The sequence below is a fragment of the Pungitius pungitius genome, chromosome 5 (genome assembly GCF_949316345.1).
Source record: "Pungitius pungitius chromosome 5, fPunPun2.1, whole genome shotgun sequence".
Taxonomy (NCBI): Eukaryota; Metazoa; Chordata; class Actinopteri; order Perciformes; family Gasterosteidae; genus Pungitius; species Pungitius pungitius.
Window position 1 is genome coordinate 4,522,868 of NC_084904.1, and position 16,746 is coordinate 4,539,613.

The 16,746-nt window shown below is 48.2% G+C and overlaps 1 protein-coding gene across 2 annotated transcripts in view; it reads right to left on the bottom strand.

Annotated features, from left to right (window-relative positions):
* The window catches only part of unc5db (unc-5 netrin receptor Db), a 145,924-nt gene that overhangs the window by 20,762 nt on the left and 108,416 nt on the right, over positions 1-16,746 (bottom strand). For both annotated transcript variants that reach the window (XM_037481875.2, XM_037481874.2), the window contains 4 exons: positions 16,115-16,300; positions 12,594-12,956; positions 8,604-8,688; positions 2,370-2,541 (listed from right to left, as the gene is read on the bottom strand). In XM_037481875.2, coding sequence (XP_037337772.1) covers positions 2,370-2,541; positions 8,604-8,688; positions 12,594-12,956; positions 16,115-16,300 — 806 coding nt within the window. The remainder of the gene's footprint in view (positions 1-2,369; positions 2,542-8,603; positions 8,689-12,593; positions 12,957-16,114; positions 16,301-16,746) is intronic.

Below are 16,746 nucleotides of genomic sequence, written 5' to 3' on the forward strand. Positions count from 1 at the left end.
GCTCTATTTTACAATAACGTATCAAGTAAAAACACATGATGTCGACAATTTGGGGGAAACTGTGGCTCAAATTCTGCAGCAACATCCTCAGTATTAAGAGGTAAAAGTAAAGCCGGTTGGTCCTTTGAACTGTTTGGGGTGTCGTTTTGAGCGGACAGGTGGGTTAGAAACAATTTTCTAATTTAAACTTTCTCAAGCGGATTTGTTTACAGTCAAGCAGGGCCTTTTAGTGGGAGACATTGAATTGCGCTCATAACTTTCTTTTCCAGATGGCGTATTGTTGTGCATGGTGGTACTGATGGTGTACTTTGAAGAGTGTACTTATTCTATTCTATGTTATTACATAATAAAAATACTGAAATACTTCAACTGAAGTTGAAATGTACTTTTCAGTCTCTCTTTGATTTCCTTCAACAAGAACTATTTTAACATATAATTATGAAAGAATAATAAAGACAAAAATTGTTTTATTTACATTAAGCATGAACTGGTTGAGACGTCACATTACAGAAGAATCCTGTAGAATTAGTTGGATCATAGAACCGAAGAGTTTTAAACTGCGATCAGCTGAGATTCCAACTCTGCTCAGAGAAACAATGTCCATGAGGCTCAGCCTGATAGCCTCACATCGACATGCAGCGTGCCACGTCTCTGCTGATCCACCAATCGATGCTGCCCTTGTCTAACTGCCTCTTGTACTTCCCCTGTTCCCCCACCACCACCACCAAGCCCCCACTGACTGACAGCAGCAGTGGCTCTTCTTGCCCATTACGCGCTGTAATTGTTTCTTTATTTTTGCTCCTGGCGGAGCGGCAGTGTTGCCTTCACGGGGTCTTATGTCACCTTTGGCTGGATCAATGATCCACAACCCCATGAAGCCCCCCACACATTCCTTCAATGCTCACACATAACTCAACTGACATGTATCCCAGGCTTGCTAACGCGACCTTTTACCACGTTAAGCATATATATATATATATATATATATATATATATATATATATATATATATATATATATATATATATATATATAAAAGGTCAGTAGACAGAGATAACAAAGTCAACATGGCATGTAAGGTCAAGGAACACGACTTGAACGTTTCAAAGCTCACTCTCCTACACCGAGTAACAACGCATAGCGTGTGAAATTGTAAAAGAAAAAAGGCATCATAAGAAAACTCACTGTGGTCACACGGGTCTTTTTTGTGATTAGAACTAATATTCCTTCATTCTTGTGTGTTTGCATCTGACACTTGAATGCGACCTGCTTGATTGGATATAGGTCAGATTTCATTTGTAATCAAAGGTGCAGCTGTAAGAACGGTGCGTACCCATTATTTTCTCATTCAAAGCCTTTATTTTGATAAGTTAAATGAGGAAATGTGGTGTTTTGGATCCCTCACAGCACTTTGGGCGGCTGAAAGTCCAAATTGTTGATGTGCGGCTCTGATTTTGCAACAGATTTATTATCTAGCAAACACAAAGCAATGTTAAGGTTAAAACGAAGGGAATTCCTCTTAAAAGACCATTGTAACCCTACGACACCCAATCGTAGTATTAAATTAAATCTATCTGACATACTGGCATGGATAAAATACTGCTGTCTGGCTCCACCATGGCGTAAAACCAAGGCTGACTTTTGAATGGAGTGTCCTGCTGGAGGACATAAAACCCCCGAAAGGAATGTGCCTTTACACCTATAGGTGCGATTTTTCTCTCTGGGTGAAACAGCCCTGAGATCTGATTGGCCAAGCCACAGACACCACAGGGGTCCCCCTGGTAGGACTGCGAGTTCCCTCTCTCAAACTTTCTGCCCCAGTCTTCGCTTCAGCTCCCCCGGAAGGAAAACGTCCCCTACACCCTCGGGTGCAACTTGTGTGCATCCACAGCTTTTGTGCCACCGAAAGAAAAAAAAACAACAACAGTCGTCATCATCCCCCATCGATCCCCGCAACAAAGGACTGATTGGTCACATACAGTAAATGTTCTTCTCTATAGTGGGTTGGATTTTGTATTTGCATTCAAATACTGGTTGAAGTAAAAACCTTGGTGTGTGTCACTGTTGCCAATGTCCTTAGATCCACTTAGATTCCCTCCATGGGGAGACGTCAGCGCGACCTCAACTGCACCAATCATTTTCTTACCTTCAACTGTTTACACTCTTTACAAAATCTGCACGTCCTTTCTAATTGAGTCTTGAGGAGTAGCAGGCTTCGTACTATGAACTGAAACCCTGGTGCTCAGCTCGTTTACCCTGCTTTCATTCCAAACACAATAGCGCCATGGAGGCAAAAGACAACGGAGGGGGCGGGGGCGAAGCGCCACCGGCCCATGGGCTGTTGCGGTACTCGACTGGACCCCTCTCACCTCCCACTTGCTGTCCTGGGTCTTCCTCCTGAGCTGGATGTTCCAGTTCTCGGTGTCCACCTCGGCGCAGTGAGCGATGGACATGGCCACGGGGGTGAAGAGGTCCAGGACCGGGGGTCCATACGTCACCTCTGGGCCCAGGAGGATTTCACAGCCTTCCAGTGTTTGGACGCTAAACGCACCGGGACACACACACACACACACACACACACACACACACACAGAGGCAGTGAGAAGTGAGCAGAAGCTGGCAGCAGAATGACAGATTTTTGAAAGAAAACTGCATTACATTTGTAGACTGCAGGACTGAAAACACTTTATCTTCAACATTGCCTCTGCTGCGTGCTGAACAACGTCTATTGCAGATACACCTCATACAGCCCAACCTCACACTGTCCAAATCATCCCTGCATTGTCTCTCTTTCAGCCGCAGCTGCTGTTACATAATTAACTGTGGACTCTTGCTCCTGGAATACACCCTAATGTTACAGAGCCCAGCTTGTAGAGGCAGAGGTGAAAGAGTCACTGCGATCAGCTGGCGAGCCAGAGGAAGCTCCTCAAAGCGGAGCGGGGCGGCAGCGGAGACGCCGCTTTAGAACAAAGGGCAGGCGGGATCGTGACAGAGCAGATCAATGCCTCGACAAAGCTCCCTAAGCTCACATCAGAGCAGAGATCTGAGTGTTGATTTGCTACGACTTCCCCCGTCGAACGTGGGGGGGGGAGTGGGATTTAAAGTCGTCACGTGAGCAGCGGCTCCGACGCCCCCCGGCTTCGCCAAAGAAGCCCTTTGACACAACAGGTGGAGAATGAGGAAGACTGATGGCACGTAGTGTTGGACTCAACAACCGCTGCACGCATTGCTTTTTTGTGTTTTGGACCATAACGTCTGTACCAAGCATTAAAGAAAGAAGAAAAAGTTTGCAAACCACGTTGCCGGATCATTTAAACCAGTGAATTTCAATCACTGTGAGAGATTGTCAGGTGTATCGTGGGAAAATGGTCCCAAAAAGTTATTATTTAGTTAATTAGAATCTAAAAAACATTTCCCATTTTTGGGCGCTCACACACTGACCACTACGTTTATTAAAGGGGGGGGAGTTTGGGCAAAAACACTAGAGGGACGAGCGGGGCGTTCCTCAATCGGAAGATCAGCAGGCCGAGAAACTTCATCCTCTGTGGCGGTCGAGAAGTATTTACGTGACATTCAAACATTGACTTTTAGTTTTACACGGAACACAGTCAGCTGTCTGCTGTGGGAAGAGCCTGCGCTTGTATTTTCGGTGCGCCCTTGCTCGCCACGACGCGTCCCCTGATGAATGATTCACGCATTCACTCGTTTTCAGGCCATACGTGTGAAAAGCGCACGAGAACGACTCCAGACGTTCCAATTCACCGCCGCAATTAACCCCCCATCTCTGCTCAAAGTCCTTTTTTTCGGATCCCTCAGCCGACAGTGCTGAGCCTGATCACACATTTTAATGCAGATTACCTCCTCCTTAAACCGGGCCCCGGTGTGGTCGGGTTAGGTCCGAGCATCCGAGGCCAGCGGACTCTCTCCCTTCCACTCGTCATCACGGGGCAAAGGGCCCTGCTCCTTGAGCCCCTCAATGAGCTGCATCATCAGAGTGAGCAATGAGTCACTCCTCGGGGACCCGGGGAGCCGTGCGGAGCAGCAGATTGGGCCAGCGGAGAGGAGGCCGCAGGCTTAACAAATGCCCACATTAGTAGCGCTTTCAGCTTGTTGTAGTCCGCCACCCGCATGTCCCACTGTGCTTTCTTTCTCGTGCCATGCACCGCTACTGTCTCCATTGAACCGTAAGGCGCGCATCACAACGACCCCAGCGATCCAGGACTGGCACCGGTGTACGACTGGATGAACGGCACAGTAAAACATTCACGACAGCTTGAGCTAACCACCAATCTGCATGACTGTTGGACCAATTTTTGATAGCTCTTCATCCGTAAGCCCAGTCCGGGGCCCTCTGGAAGCCCACTTGACTGAGAAAATGAATTTCAGCACAAAGGTTCGTCCCTCGAAAACAAATCATTACGCCATTTTGGGCCACTTATCGTTGAGAGGGTTACTCTAGAAACAAAAATAACTTTCGAAAACGACTCAACGAGTTGAATAAATGCTTGAAGCAGCTGTGCCACGAACACAGAGACAGCAGTTAAGTGTCTCGTGTGCGTTTCTTGCTCTTGCGCTGCGGACTGGTCCCTACATTATTGAGAATGATCTAAAGGTGCAATATGAACGATCTGGACAGGTATCAGAATGCAAGCCTCTTGCCTTGTAACGGGGGGGGGGGGGGGGGGGGATAGTGAGTCAGCGTAGCCTCCAGTTTATCCTGGGTCCTGAATAATGAGGGGGGCCGAGGACTAGAGCCACACAGAGGGACGGTTGATGCATAAAAAGAATTATTTGTATAGCGCCTGTATAGCGCAAATCACACGTTTGCCTCTGGGGTCTTCAGGTAGCGCGGAGGCCTGATCTTACACGTCGCACCTTTAACTGCGTCATCATCCATCCGCATGTGTGGTATCCTCACCTCGTGAGTACGGCTCGTCAGGCTCATATTTATTGGTTACGAGTCCATCAGATGAACTTGAAGGCTGAGCGGTCGATTGTTCCACTCTCCAAAGTCCGATCTTCTTGTTTTGATGAAGTCAGTGAAGGACGCGCGTGTGTGTGTGTGTGTGCGTGTGTGTGCGTGCGTGCGTTTGGATGGATGTTAGAGTCAAAGGGTCTATTTCAACCGCAAATGGAAAAGATGATGGCCATACCCGAAAATCAATGTCCACTATAATCGCCATCCCTTTAAAACAAACTTTATTTTTCAAGTTTTTATTGCACGATAGAATCATTTAAACATCAATGCAGGTCTTACTTTGAAGACTTGGGTGATTTATCGGTGGGGCCTTAGGGATGCCAATCGATGGTTGGCACTCTGTTCTGTTTACACAAGATACCTCTACAACTCTCCAGATTTATATGAAATCGGCTGCTTATTTTCCTGGTCCACTGTCGACCATGTATTTTTTCCTCTAGCACCACGGCAAACGAGGACGTGAGTGAAGCATGTGACGTCAATGTCCACTAGAATCCCCGCTCTGTTGATGAGATGGAGAAAAGTGGCACGCGGCCAACCCTTTCCTCATCCCTCCCCCCGGCTCTTTCACTGCTTCAGGTTTGACTGGCGTTCTTATAGCGTAACTACACCCTGATTTCCTGCAGTGCTCCTTTGCTTTTCCTACGCAATAACTGGATGTAGATGTCGGAAACAAGGATTCAATTGCGTTTTTCTCTTGCAGTTTTCCCCGGAAAATTTGGATGCAATTTATGTAACATTTGTGTGTTTTTTGTGAAACACGATTGTCGGTTCTTTGTGCTATTAGTTAGTAAATTCATCTGTTCACATAGAAACGTGTAAATCAGAAGCCCTGCCGATGATGAGAGGTCTAACCTGGAACGGCCCTGCATCACACCCAGTGCAGCGGGCAGGGGAAGGCCTTGTTCCTCCCATTAAATGTACATGGGGTCGGTTCAGACGGAGATGGATCTCAGTTTGAGCAGTTCCGATAGTTCCGGATCTACAGAGCGTGAGAGCTGGTGCCACTGCTTTGACCTTTGGCCTGTGAATCCGAGCCGGAAGCCATGTGACACTTGTGTGTTCCCAACGATTTCTAGAACCGTGACGTGACGTCTTGACCACCACGAGCAACACGCAGCACCGCGTGTCCCCAAACGGCCACCTCCTGCACACAGGCACGCATATGGAAACCAGCTTCATCGTTAAAAGCGCTTTTTCCTTCCAGGACAAAGCTGTTTCTGGCCCGAGTAGATTGAGGGATTTATCTTGCAGTACAAAGCGCCCGTAAAACCTCGGAGGCGAAAGGGAAATTGTCTGACCTAAGCAAAACCGTGCCTTCAAGAGATTTAGATGAGCCATTCGCAAAGCTCCAGGAACACATCTTAAAAAGGAAAGAAAAAAGCAGCTTTAATAGAACTCTCATCAGATTAGGTTGCACGGGGGGCTGGGCGCCTTCCCTCGGATGCGGACAGTGATTGACAGCTGGCGAGATGACAGGCACAACAGCCCCTGAGGCGGGGAGGTGGGGGGGGGAAATACAGGTGTCGAAAAGCAAACAACACCCTGCTCACACCGAGCAGAAAAGCACTTGAGGAGCTCCTCCGTGGTCAGAAACCACATGCTGTCAGCTTGAAGCCGGGGTGGTTTTCAAGGTGGAAAAACCAGCGGCACAAAGCCCTCGGGCCGGTGGGGGCGCGTGACGGGAGGCGAAGGCAGCTCGCCGTCCTTCTTGTGGAGACCTACAAGCCTGGTAGAGTGACCTCCCTCGAGGTCGGTGGGAGAAAAATACTTGACAGGGTGCTTTTTGACAGGGAAACGGGCAACCGTGTTTGCATCTGGTTATTTCAGCATCACTTCAGCGTGTGGGTTAGGGGGGGGGGGGGGGGGGGGGGGGGGGGGGAGTGTCCACACTGAGCGGCTCAGTCCATCCGAGGGTCATTATCCCGGAATCGGAATACCTAATGCGTGCGGCGCGGGGATGAAGAGGCCTCCCGACGCGTCACTTTCCCCTCCGTCAGTGCCCCACTCTCCATTCAGCGCCGCGCTTAGTGCGAGGGCCTCTCCCAGGGCGCCTTGCTGTTGACTCCGAGTGCGTAACTACATATTGACTCTCCAAAGAAGAACAGAGGTCGGCGGTGTGACTTTTGGCTCCCACGAGTCGGGTTGGTTAAATAAAGGACTCCATTACATCCCTCCCCCCCCCCCCCCCCCCCCCCCACCCCACCCCCCACCAACACAGCGTGAGCTTGTGTTTCTCCCCAGCAGATGCGACATCGAGGCCCAGACTTGCATCTTCTGGAGAAGCAACACCTGTGGCATGACACCTCGAGGACTAGCCAGGGCAGGAAGTGGTGCTCGCCGGGCCCATCTGTCACGAAGCAACACGCGACACGCAGAGAGGGTGAGGGGGGAGGGTCACACCTCCGCCCTCAGGATGTCCCACCGCATTACTGCCCGACAACACATGACTGCATTTGACCAAACTGAAACAATTACAACCGCCCTCCCTTTTAATACTAATAGTACTATCAATAATACTAATATTTTAAATAACATGTCTTGTGCGTCCGGGTAATGTAAGGAAAGTATTTACCTCAAGACTTCTTCATACTTTGAGAACTACTACTACTACTACTAGAAAAAAGACTATACCGTGTGTGAGTGGATTAAAACAAATAAATAGTTCACTTTTAAAAGCTTCAACAACAACAAAAACCTATTCATTTGTAATATCCAATTGTTCACAAGATGTTTAGTAAATCACTATTTGCTGTAATATTTAATGTTTATTCACAGGATCATCTGCGTTTAACTTTGGAAGTCGCACTAAGCGCGCCAGAGAGGAGCTGTGATTTAATTGCAATAGACAATAAAATATCTTCGTAATGATGCTGATTTGTAATTCATGCTGTTCAGGTTCAGATCTCTGGTGCAAAGATCCTTTTTAAAAGCTTCTCTTCTCAACGGAGCTCAGATGATGCAGATGCTTCGCTACTTTTGTTGCTGCTCCACGAGAAATCCGCTGAGTAACGTCAGATATTTGCTGCATGTGATTAATAGACATACATTTCTGTTGTTGTTTTGTTTGTTTTGTGAACAGAGCACAACTATTTGACCAGCATTCGGCACGCTGACCATACAGTAGCTCGGATACCACCTCACCACAGCATCAAATGTGGATTCGTCCGCCACCGATAAGTAGTCCTCAACCAATGCTCCATTTCCTTCTGAGTGGCGCTCGCTAGAATCTGCAGTCGGGCTGATGCAGGAAGCGCCACAGCCTCTTACAAATCACGCTGTGGGAGTTAAGTCCCAGCCGGGAGACACAATGCCGGGGGCGAACCTCCTCACCATCTTCGCGGGACTTTCTCCCGACAGTGACATCCGCAAACGTTTCCTCACTCAGATAATTTGGTTCGTGTGTGACAGCGTTCAACTTGAAACTTTGTTATCTGCGTCGGTTAGACGCCTAAGTGCTGGAAGGTGAAGGCGCTATGAACACAGAAGGATGGTACGTCATTAGAGTGAAAACAGGACGGCGAGGACAGAGGATGGAGAGTCAGGTGAGATGGATGATAAGACAGCGGGAGACTGACAGATGGATAGATGCTGGGGACGATATTTGGGTAAACTCCGGCCTCACCTCGCCTCTCCCTGATTGATCACCATGTGCATCTCCCAGGACATATTTTCAGCCACGGCTCCTTGAGGCACCAGCAGGCTGACCCCTGGAAAAAACACACACAAACGTGTCAACGGCGACAACTCCCACCGCCCGACAGCCGAGGTGAAAACAAGGGCTCACAGCGTGTCCTGCGTGCAGGGGCCACAGCAATATTCATGAGAGCCGATGGAATAATAAGAGTGAAACAAACTTGGTGGTGAATTATAGGCAACGAACAGGCAAACGCTAATCATCATAAATGTGTCACAAAGAGGAGGGGGATGTATTTAATAGTTAGAATTATAATATGGGTAGATGAAATTCAGCCCTCTGATTGGTTGACAGCGAGTCACGCGGCGTGCATTATTCAGCGAACAATAAGAATAATAATGTATTCAGCGATACACAACGTTAACGTGGCTAATACAATTTTATGCCAAAAGGCAGCTTTTTACATACTATTTTAAATTTAGCCGATAACCGTATTATCAGTTCGACAACACTTTCAAAATGTTACATCATTGGACGATAAAGTACAGTCTCGTACCTTATTGCTTAAGTAAAGCTCAGTTAGAAAAACGCTTGAATAAATCCTGCCTCACTGTGTTTACCATTCTCTTTTAGTTAAGTATTACATTGTGGCTGGTGGAAAATGTTCTAGGTGGGTCAATAAAATCAACTTGAGCAATCATCCCAGGTTTTTTTAATGCAAAAAAGTATCAAAACACATTATAAGTTAAATAGTTAAATATTTAAAATGTATTCCAACATTAAAAAAAGGAGTACAATCCTGTTTCTTTTTCTTCCCTCAGGCAATACAGTATAATATAATATATATATATATATTTATATCCTATGAACTGTATATATGTTATTCCCTCCTCTGCTTGAATCCGTGCTCTTTACTTCCTCCAGAATGTCTTCCTGTCAGTTCCAGCCTTCACAAGAACGGCAGAATGTTGCCCCGGGCTGATTTTTATTTAATCAGATAACGGCGTAAGTAACGAAGCTTAGACCCGCCTTCTGCTCTCAGCACAGCGCAAAACACGCCTGATGACAGGACATTCGTACATGATGGACAGGGACGTGGATTAAGAGCATATATTTTGCACAGGTATCATTTCTTACAAATATTACTGGATACATTCCATATTTAAAAAAACACATTCAAAAATGTTGACAATGCTTATTGTTTAATTGGATCTTCTTTTTGTTGAAGCTGAAGGAGGGGCGCTCCAGGATGGGCGACGCCCCTTTGCTCTGTCTTTCTCACAAATAACAAATGTTTTGATTATGTCATATGGAGTCTTGTCTTTGGAGTGCGGGAGGAAGCCGGAGAGAAGCCACGCAGACACGGGGAGAACATGCAGACTCCACACAGAAAGGCCACCGGGTGGAGTTGAACCCAGGAGGCGACCGTGCTGACCCGCCACACCACCCTGCCGTCCTTGTTTTATGTGTTTTATATCAAGCAATTCAAATGAAACTAAACTCGTAGTCATTATCTGTGGCTGTTTTGTTCATAATTCATCAGTACACAATTAGGTTATAAATAATTTGTGTAGGGGGAAAATTTTCCCCTCTCTCTCTCTCGTTCTGTTTTCTTTTTTTCTTTTTCCATTCAGTGTTAGTTCCTTGAGATATAGAATGTATTCATGATGACACAGATATTAGGAAAATCAGTGTTTTCTTTCAGAGCATGATGTTTGCTCTTAGTTGTTAGTTGTGCACATGCAACAGCGGTTGCAACCGGTTTAAAGAGAGTTCCCCACAGGCTGACCTCATATATTACACACTGCTGCTAAAAAACATTCCTAAAAATCCAGGAATGATTCAGGATGTTTGTTTTTGGTGCCCTCGTCTCAAAGGCAATAAAATGGTTTATGCTTAAATGCCCAAACTGGGCATGTAATATTTGTAATGTGGATTTGTAGTAATGGATTTGTTCTACAATATAAAATGTGTCAGTAAATGACCCAAAAGGCTAAAAGGTCTCATACGGTTTTGTTTGACACAGAGCACATTTTCCCCAATAATCCTAAAAGCCAACGAAGGGATTCCATTTAGGAAATAAGGGACATTTTAGTCACAGCATTAATTTCCCCAGAAAACTATGTTACTTCTAGGACTTAAATCTATCAGAGACAATCTGAAACTAACAAAGAACCAGGCCAAGTAAAACCAGTCAAGGGTCACCTGACCAGCCTGAAAAGGAAGAGGCTCGTGATTCATTACTCGATTTTAATTAAATTGTCTTTGTCTGAATGAGACATCTCTCCTTTCCTTCCGATCCCCCCCCCCCAAAAAACCCGACGCCCGCCACTCTTTTCATTATGCAAGACCTTTTCGAAACGCAAGGACCGCTGATGCCTGACTCCATTCATCTACCTCAGTGGGACCGGAGAGGCCGTCACACTAAAGAGATGAGAGCGTGTGAAAAGCAGAAGAAGGTTCAAAGAAGAAGAGTGGGAAATACGTCCCTTTAAAAATGTGCATTTTAAGCAGCTTGTTCTCATTGACTAATAATTCAATGTCCAGCGCGAGTGGAGGCTGCTCCGCCGACATCGCCTCCGGGACACCGAACGCCGTCTCCCAGGGGACGGCCTGCGTGATTGGGTGCCATTATTTTGAAGTCGCTTGAAGCGCAGACGCTTTGAAGAGCGCCCGCCTTTGACTGTGACAAAGCGTCCGCTCACACAGGGGTCTCCAGCGCCGCTACCACCGGTCCACCTCCCGTCTACCTGGGACCCGTTGACACACGGTTTTGTGTCGTAGGGTGAGGTCAAATTTGAACAATTATTACCGACAGCAATGTACCAAAACGTCACTATTTCAAAACAAAACTAATATGTTTGAGTGGAAGTCTTCAGGCACTAAGTTCATTTTCCTGTTGGCCCGAACACATCTGAAATGGCTCGTGTGCCTTTTTACAGCTTTCGGTAGATCCGCTCTCTGGATCTGCCAATCAAAGTGCACATGAGGACACGAGGAATGCTGCTATCTAGGTTCCATCTCGGCCAGGTGACCCCCGTGATCTGCATCCGAAGTGCTGCAGATGGCTCCTCGTTCTAATGGATAAGCGGTTTCCTCGGTACCAGGCCGCGCTCGACAGCGCTGACTCACCCACTCAGACCCTCGGCCCGAAAAGACGGCCGCGGGACGCCGCTTCCACTGCGCCTCAGCGTGCACACGAAGACCACGGAGCGCTTTCGAGCCGACTGGTGACCTCGAGTCCATTTGTGTTGGCGGGACTCAATGACAGCGTGACCCCCCGTTTGCACTGCGTGGGCTACCGGCAACGCCACTGCAGGGTCTTAGCAACACGATTCATACATTCGCAGTATGTATTAATAGCAAAAAAAGTCCTTCTTGGATGAACTTTCGACGAGCACGCGGTGGTGCTTAACTCCCCAGCACAGAATTGGGACTTGGGTCAATTTGTTTGAGAATCTGCTTCTTCTACTACTGTTTTTCAAAAAGAAAGATTCATTTCGAGGAGGAGGATTTTTTTCTAGTTTAGAGAAATGTTCCAGATTTTCTTCAGTGGGGTTGTATGAAGTACTCATTTATAGTCAGTATTTGACCCAGATGGAGGTCATCAGGCGTAAAGTAATGCACTGCTGTGGACGGGGACGGAGGCACACCCTAATTAGAATAAAAGTATTGTAAGTAATCATGATATACCAAGCTGGATTTCACCAGTGCCGTAAAAAGTCACTTTCCAAACAGGCCGGGAGTTTAAAAGATTTTAAAATACAGTTTTTTCATCATCATTTACTTATTTTTTTCATTCTCTTGATTATGGCCTCTTTCATTCTTATTCATATCCTCTTGGAAGCCACTGATTTGGATCCGAGAGTTCAGAACAGTCGACTGCACCATTTCTCATGTGTCATGTGCCTCAGAACGCCAGCTTCGACACCACCAAAAGGCGGCGGCGGTGATTCAGCCCCTCCCCGTGAAGCTCACCGGCGTTTGGCACCACCATGCGTCCCCCGGCGTGTCCGAACACGCCGTTGGTCCTCAGCTGCTCCCTGCCGGTGCTGACGGGCCCGTTGAGGGTGAGCAGGCCCTTCTTGCGTCTGTCCGCCGTGCCGCTGTAGTCCCGGGTCAGGTCCCGCGGGAAGGTCTCGGCGGGCCCTTTGGCGTGGAACTCGGCGCGCTCAGACACGCCGAGCGAAACCATGAAGGAGCTCTGAACTTTGACCTTGATGTCCGGCAGGGGGTCGAAGAGGTCTTTGTCGGCGCCGTCCTGGAAGCAGAGGGGCGTGCTGTAGGCCCGGCCCACCGTCAGGTCGGGCTGCATGGAGGAGTTGAGCAGCAGAGGGTTTCCTGCCGAGACGGAGAGAGAAGCGCAAGGCGTCATGGAGGGAACTGGTTTACTCAGCCGGCTCTCGCTTCCTGGTCGGTAATCACACATGAAAAAAAAAAGCAAACACCACGAAATCAAACGGTACCGCTCAGTTTGCATGCATCGAATATCAGTGGATTTCCGTCTGCAGCCCAATACGGTAGATGGCTACTTCACCACAAGCGGACACAGCGGGCTGAAAGAACGACACGAAATCCAGTTCAAACCAGGATGGAGAGCGGCGTCTGTGGGGGGAAACGTCCTGCAAGCTGCAGCACCAATTAAAAGGGCCGTGCGCATCAGAGGAAGGGCCCGCGGAGCACAACCTGGACAGAAGGTCCAGTGCCTGGAGGCGCGGTCAGAGCGTAAGATTTAATTACCGGGCTCACACGCAGCTTGACCTCCATCACCCATCTGCTCCTGCGGACCCCGAGTCGTCCTCCTGAAGGACAGGCGCGGGGGGGGGGGGGGGTGGGGTGGGGGGACTTGCTCGGTAAACGAGGAGTCCTTCAGCTCGCAGCGTGGACCCAACAGCCTGAGGAGGGAGTGTGTGTGTGTGTGTGTGTGTGTGAGGGGGGGCTTCATCTGTGGCCATTAGACGTGACGGCGCTGCCAAAAGGAGCGCAGCGCATCGATCTGGCGAGGACCCCGGTCGGCGCGGTCCGGCCGCGCCAAGATAACGGCGGAGTCACCGAGTCCTTGCCGCCCAGCTGTTGCCGGGCTGGAGGCTAATGTTGTTTTATTTTTAGGGATATCGTTAATTACCGGAGGCGTAATTTGTGACGAGCAATACCGGGGGGGGGGGGGGGGGGGTGGCGGGACTCGTTCTTTTGGCTTGCTCTTCAAAACTCTTTTTCCTAGCTTTCATCTTCCCAACATCATCACTGACAAATCAGAAATGTATTTATTTAAATGTTCTTATCTATGTATGCTATGGTCCGTTACAATTTTTCTTCTAACTGTGCAGTTTCTAATATTTAAATTTAATTAGCAGGAATAGGGAATTAGATCATTTCATCCACTGATTGTCTTTCCCCGTTAATCAATTCATCAGTGCATAGTTCACTTTTCACCACTATGTGCCCCTTATCAATCAAAGTACCAAACGGCTATTCTTAATTCCAACTTTGTTTTTGTAGTGTATTACTGTGATCATCATCTGAACATGTTTATATTATCAGTCACGCGTTTATTGTTTATGGATCGGATCCAGACTTTTACACATGAAGACGAGATGAGCAGTAACTCATCTTCACATATATTGATTGAACTTTCCTAAGCCATGCAAACAATATGTAGGAATTTGTGCTTTAATGTTTAAGGTTTTATGCCTTGCAGCAATATTGCACTGTACAATATTAGATTTTAGATCATCCGTCTTAAAAAAACACGTCTGAAGCCTTTGGTTTTGGAGAGTTTAACAACTGCAGAGTTTAAAAGGAGAACATTGTTCCCAAAGTAAAAAGCTTTCATCTTCAAATGTCTTTTATTGTCGGACCGATTGTTAAAAACACAAAGCTATCTGCTCTCTTTTAAACACAAGAGTACAATGAAACTCTCCCATTTGAGATTTTCTCTCCCTTTTACTTTACAAATGCTTTCAATGAATAATTGATTATTTAAATGTCTGGTGATCACCGAATCCATTCATAGCAGTTGCTTAGTTCCTTTTCAGCATACAGCATTTATATCGACGTCTGCATCGTCGCTGCAGCCATATTAATACTGTAAGCCGAAATGAGTCCCGCCTACTCTGAATGCATGAGTAGATTTGGGGAACCGTTGACATACTTCATCATTTGACCTGCATGCAGACAATGATCAGAAATAATATGGGATAACCTTGTCAGATAATCGCTGCTCAGACCATCTTCCAGCTCGGACCTGCAGTGCCGTGGCACTGTGAGCATATTTCTCCTCTCGGTCCGAGCCGCAGCCCCGGTGGACATTAGCCTTCTGCGGGCTGACATTCGATCACTGCGGGAACTCGCTCCCCTCCTCCGGCCGAGTGGAGAACGATCTGATTATCGCCTGGAGTGCGCATCTTTAAGAACGCCGCGGCCCGAAATGGAGCGGCGGCGGTGAGATGAGAGAAGTTAATGAAATGTACCTCAGGTTGAATACCTCGAGGGATAGGTTTGGAATTGGGCCTCTGATTAAAAATCACTCAGAAGGAGAAGTAATGCCGAGAGAGACGGGGTCAGGGCCCAGGATTCGTTCAGCACTTGGCCTTACAGCCGAGAGCCATCCGGAAGCGCTTAACCTCTCCTTTTAGCATTTATCGTATGATTATTAGCCGCAGAAAAAGCTACTAGTTAGCGTTCAAACAAACCCTTTTCGAGATGCCCCCTCTGGAGGAAGTATCTGGCCAGAGAAAAACTGAAGCTGAGGAGGGGGGGATGGGAACGGAGAATTCGTGTCCGGCGGAGGGCACAGCAGGCTGGGTGGCCTGTTTCATTTAGGATTGATGGCCTGCTGGATGTTGGCCCGTCTCCTCCCTCCCGCTGCCTCGCGCCCTTTCTGATCGCAGCGGGCTTCGGAAAAAAAACCCCTCTGGAGGCCTCGCCGGGGCGGAAAAGCCGAGGGTGCAGTTTGGACGCCGGCGGGGCTTGTCACATGCGCGCAGACAGATCGCCCCGGCGCCGCGGCGGCTGTCAACTTGCTAACCCGGAAATGTCAGTGGCCGTAACGCCAGAGCCTGCAGCGAGGCTGGAAGGTGCAGCCCCCCCCCCCCCAGTCACGTGACCCACACAAGTTATCGCTGTGCACCCAAAAAAAAAAAAAACGGAATTGATGTTCACCGCTACGTACCCCCTCGCATTTATCCATCCGTGGCTTAGGCCGGTGTAATCTGACGGGGGGAGATTGGCTGCATGACAGGCAAATGTGTGGCCCGCGGGGTGGGGGGGGGGGGGGGGGGGGAGGTGCACCGCCGGGTGCCGTCAGAGATTGATTATCGGCCGCTTCACCGCAATAGAGAAGCGGGTCCGTCAAAACAGAAGGACGGGTCCTTTCGCTGGTTGTTGGAAGTATAAATCCTAAGCAGATAAGGGGGGGGGGCATCAATCACCAGCGTGGCCCTGTCGAGGGAGGGGCCCCGATGACGCTGCGTCTTTGGCCTCGTGGCTCTCTGTCTTACCTTGTCTGGTGGTCTTGAAGTTGAAAGACTGGAACCCCCCCGTGAGCGCGGAGGAGTCGATGACATCCACGCCGTACTCGCTGTGGTTCTTCCTGTACAGCATGACGGCCACCACGAGGATCGCCACGGCGATGACGCCGGCTCCCAGGCCCGAGTACAGAGCGACGTCATTGGAGCCGTCCACACCTAAAGCACACGATCCAGTTGAGAAACGGGAGAGTTTTCCAATTATCCTCATTCAAATTTAGGCTTTTCAAATGAACGAAAGGAGGTAGAATCAACTTTAGCCTAACGGGACACATTGTAAAGAGTTGGTACCATGTCTATTTCTACAACATCACGTCATATTAACTTTCCAGTCATTTATCGTTAGCCATAGTCCTGATGGAAGTATAGGAAAACACAACAAAGTATGGTTACAAGTGTCGGGGAGGGTTGTGCATATTAAAAAAAAAAAGGATTTATAGAGTGTTTGCTGGCTCCAGAGATGGCAGATGAAAGTCTGATGAATGGCCTCCTGTCAGCGTCAGCTCTGGTTGAAGACCAACTCTGAAAACAAAAGCTAATCTCACGGGAGCGCAGCGAGCTCAGCAGACCCCCCCCCGTAGCCTGCTCCACACCTCGGCTCGACA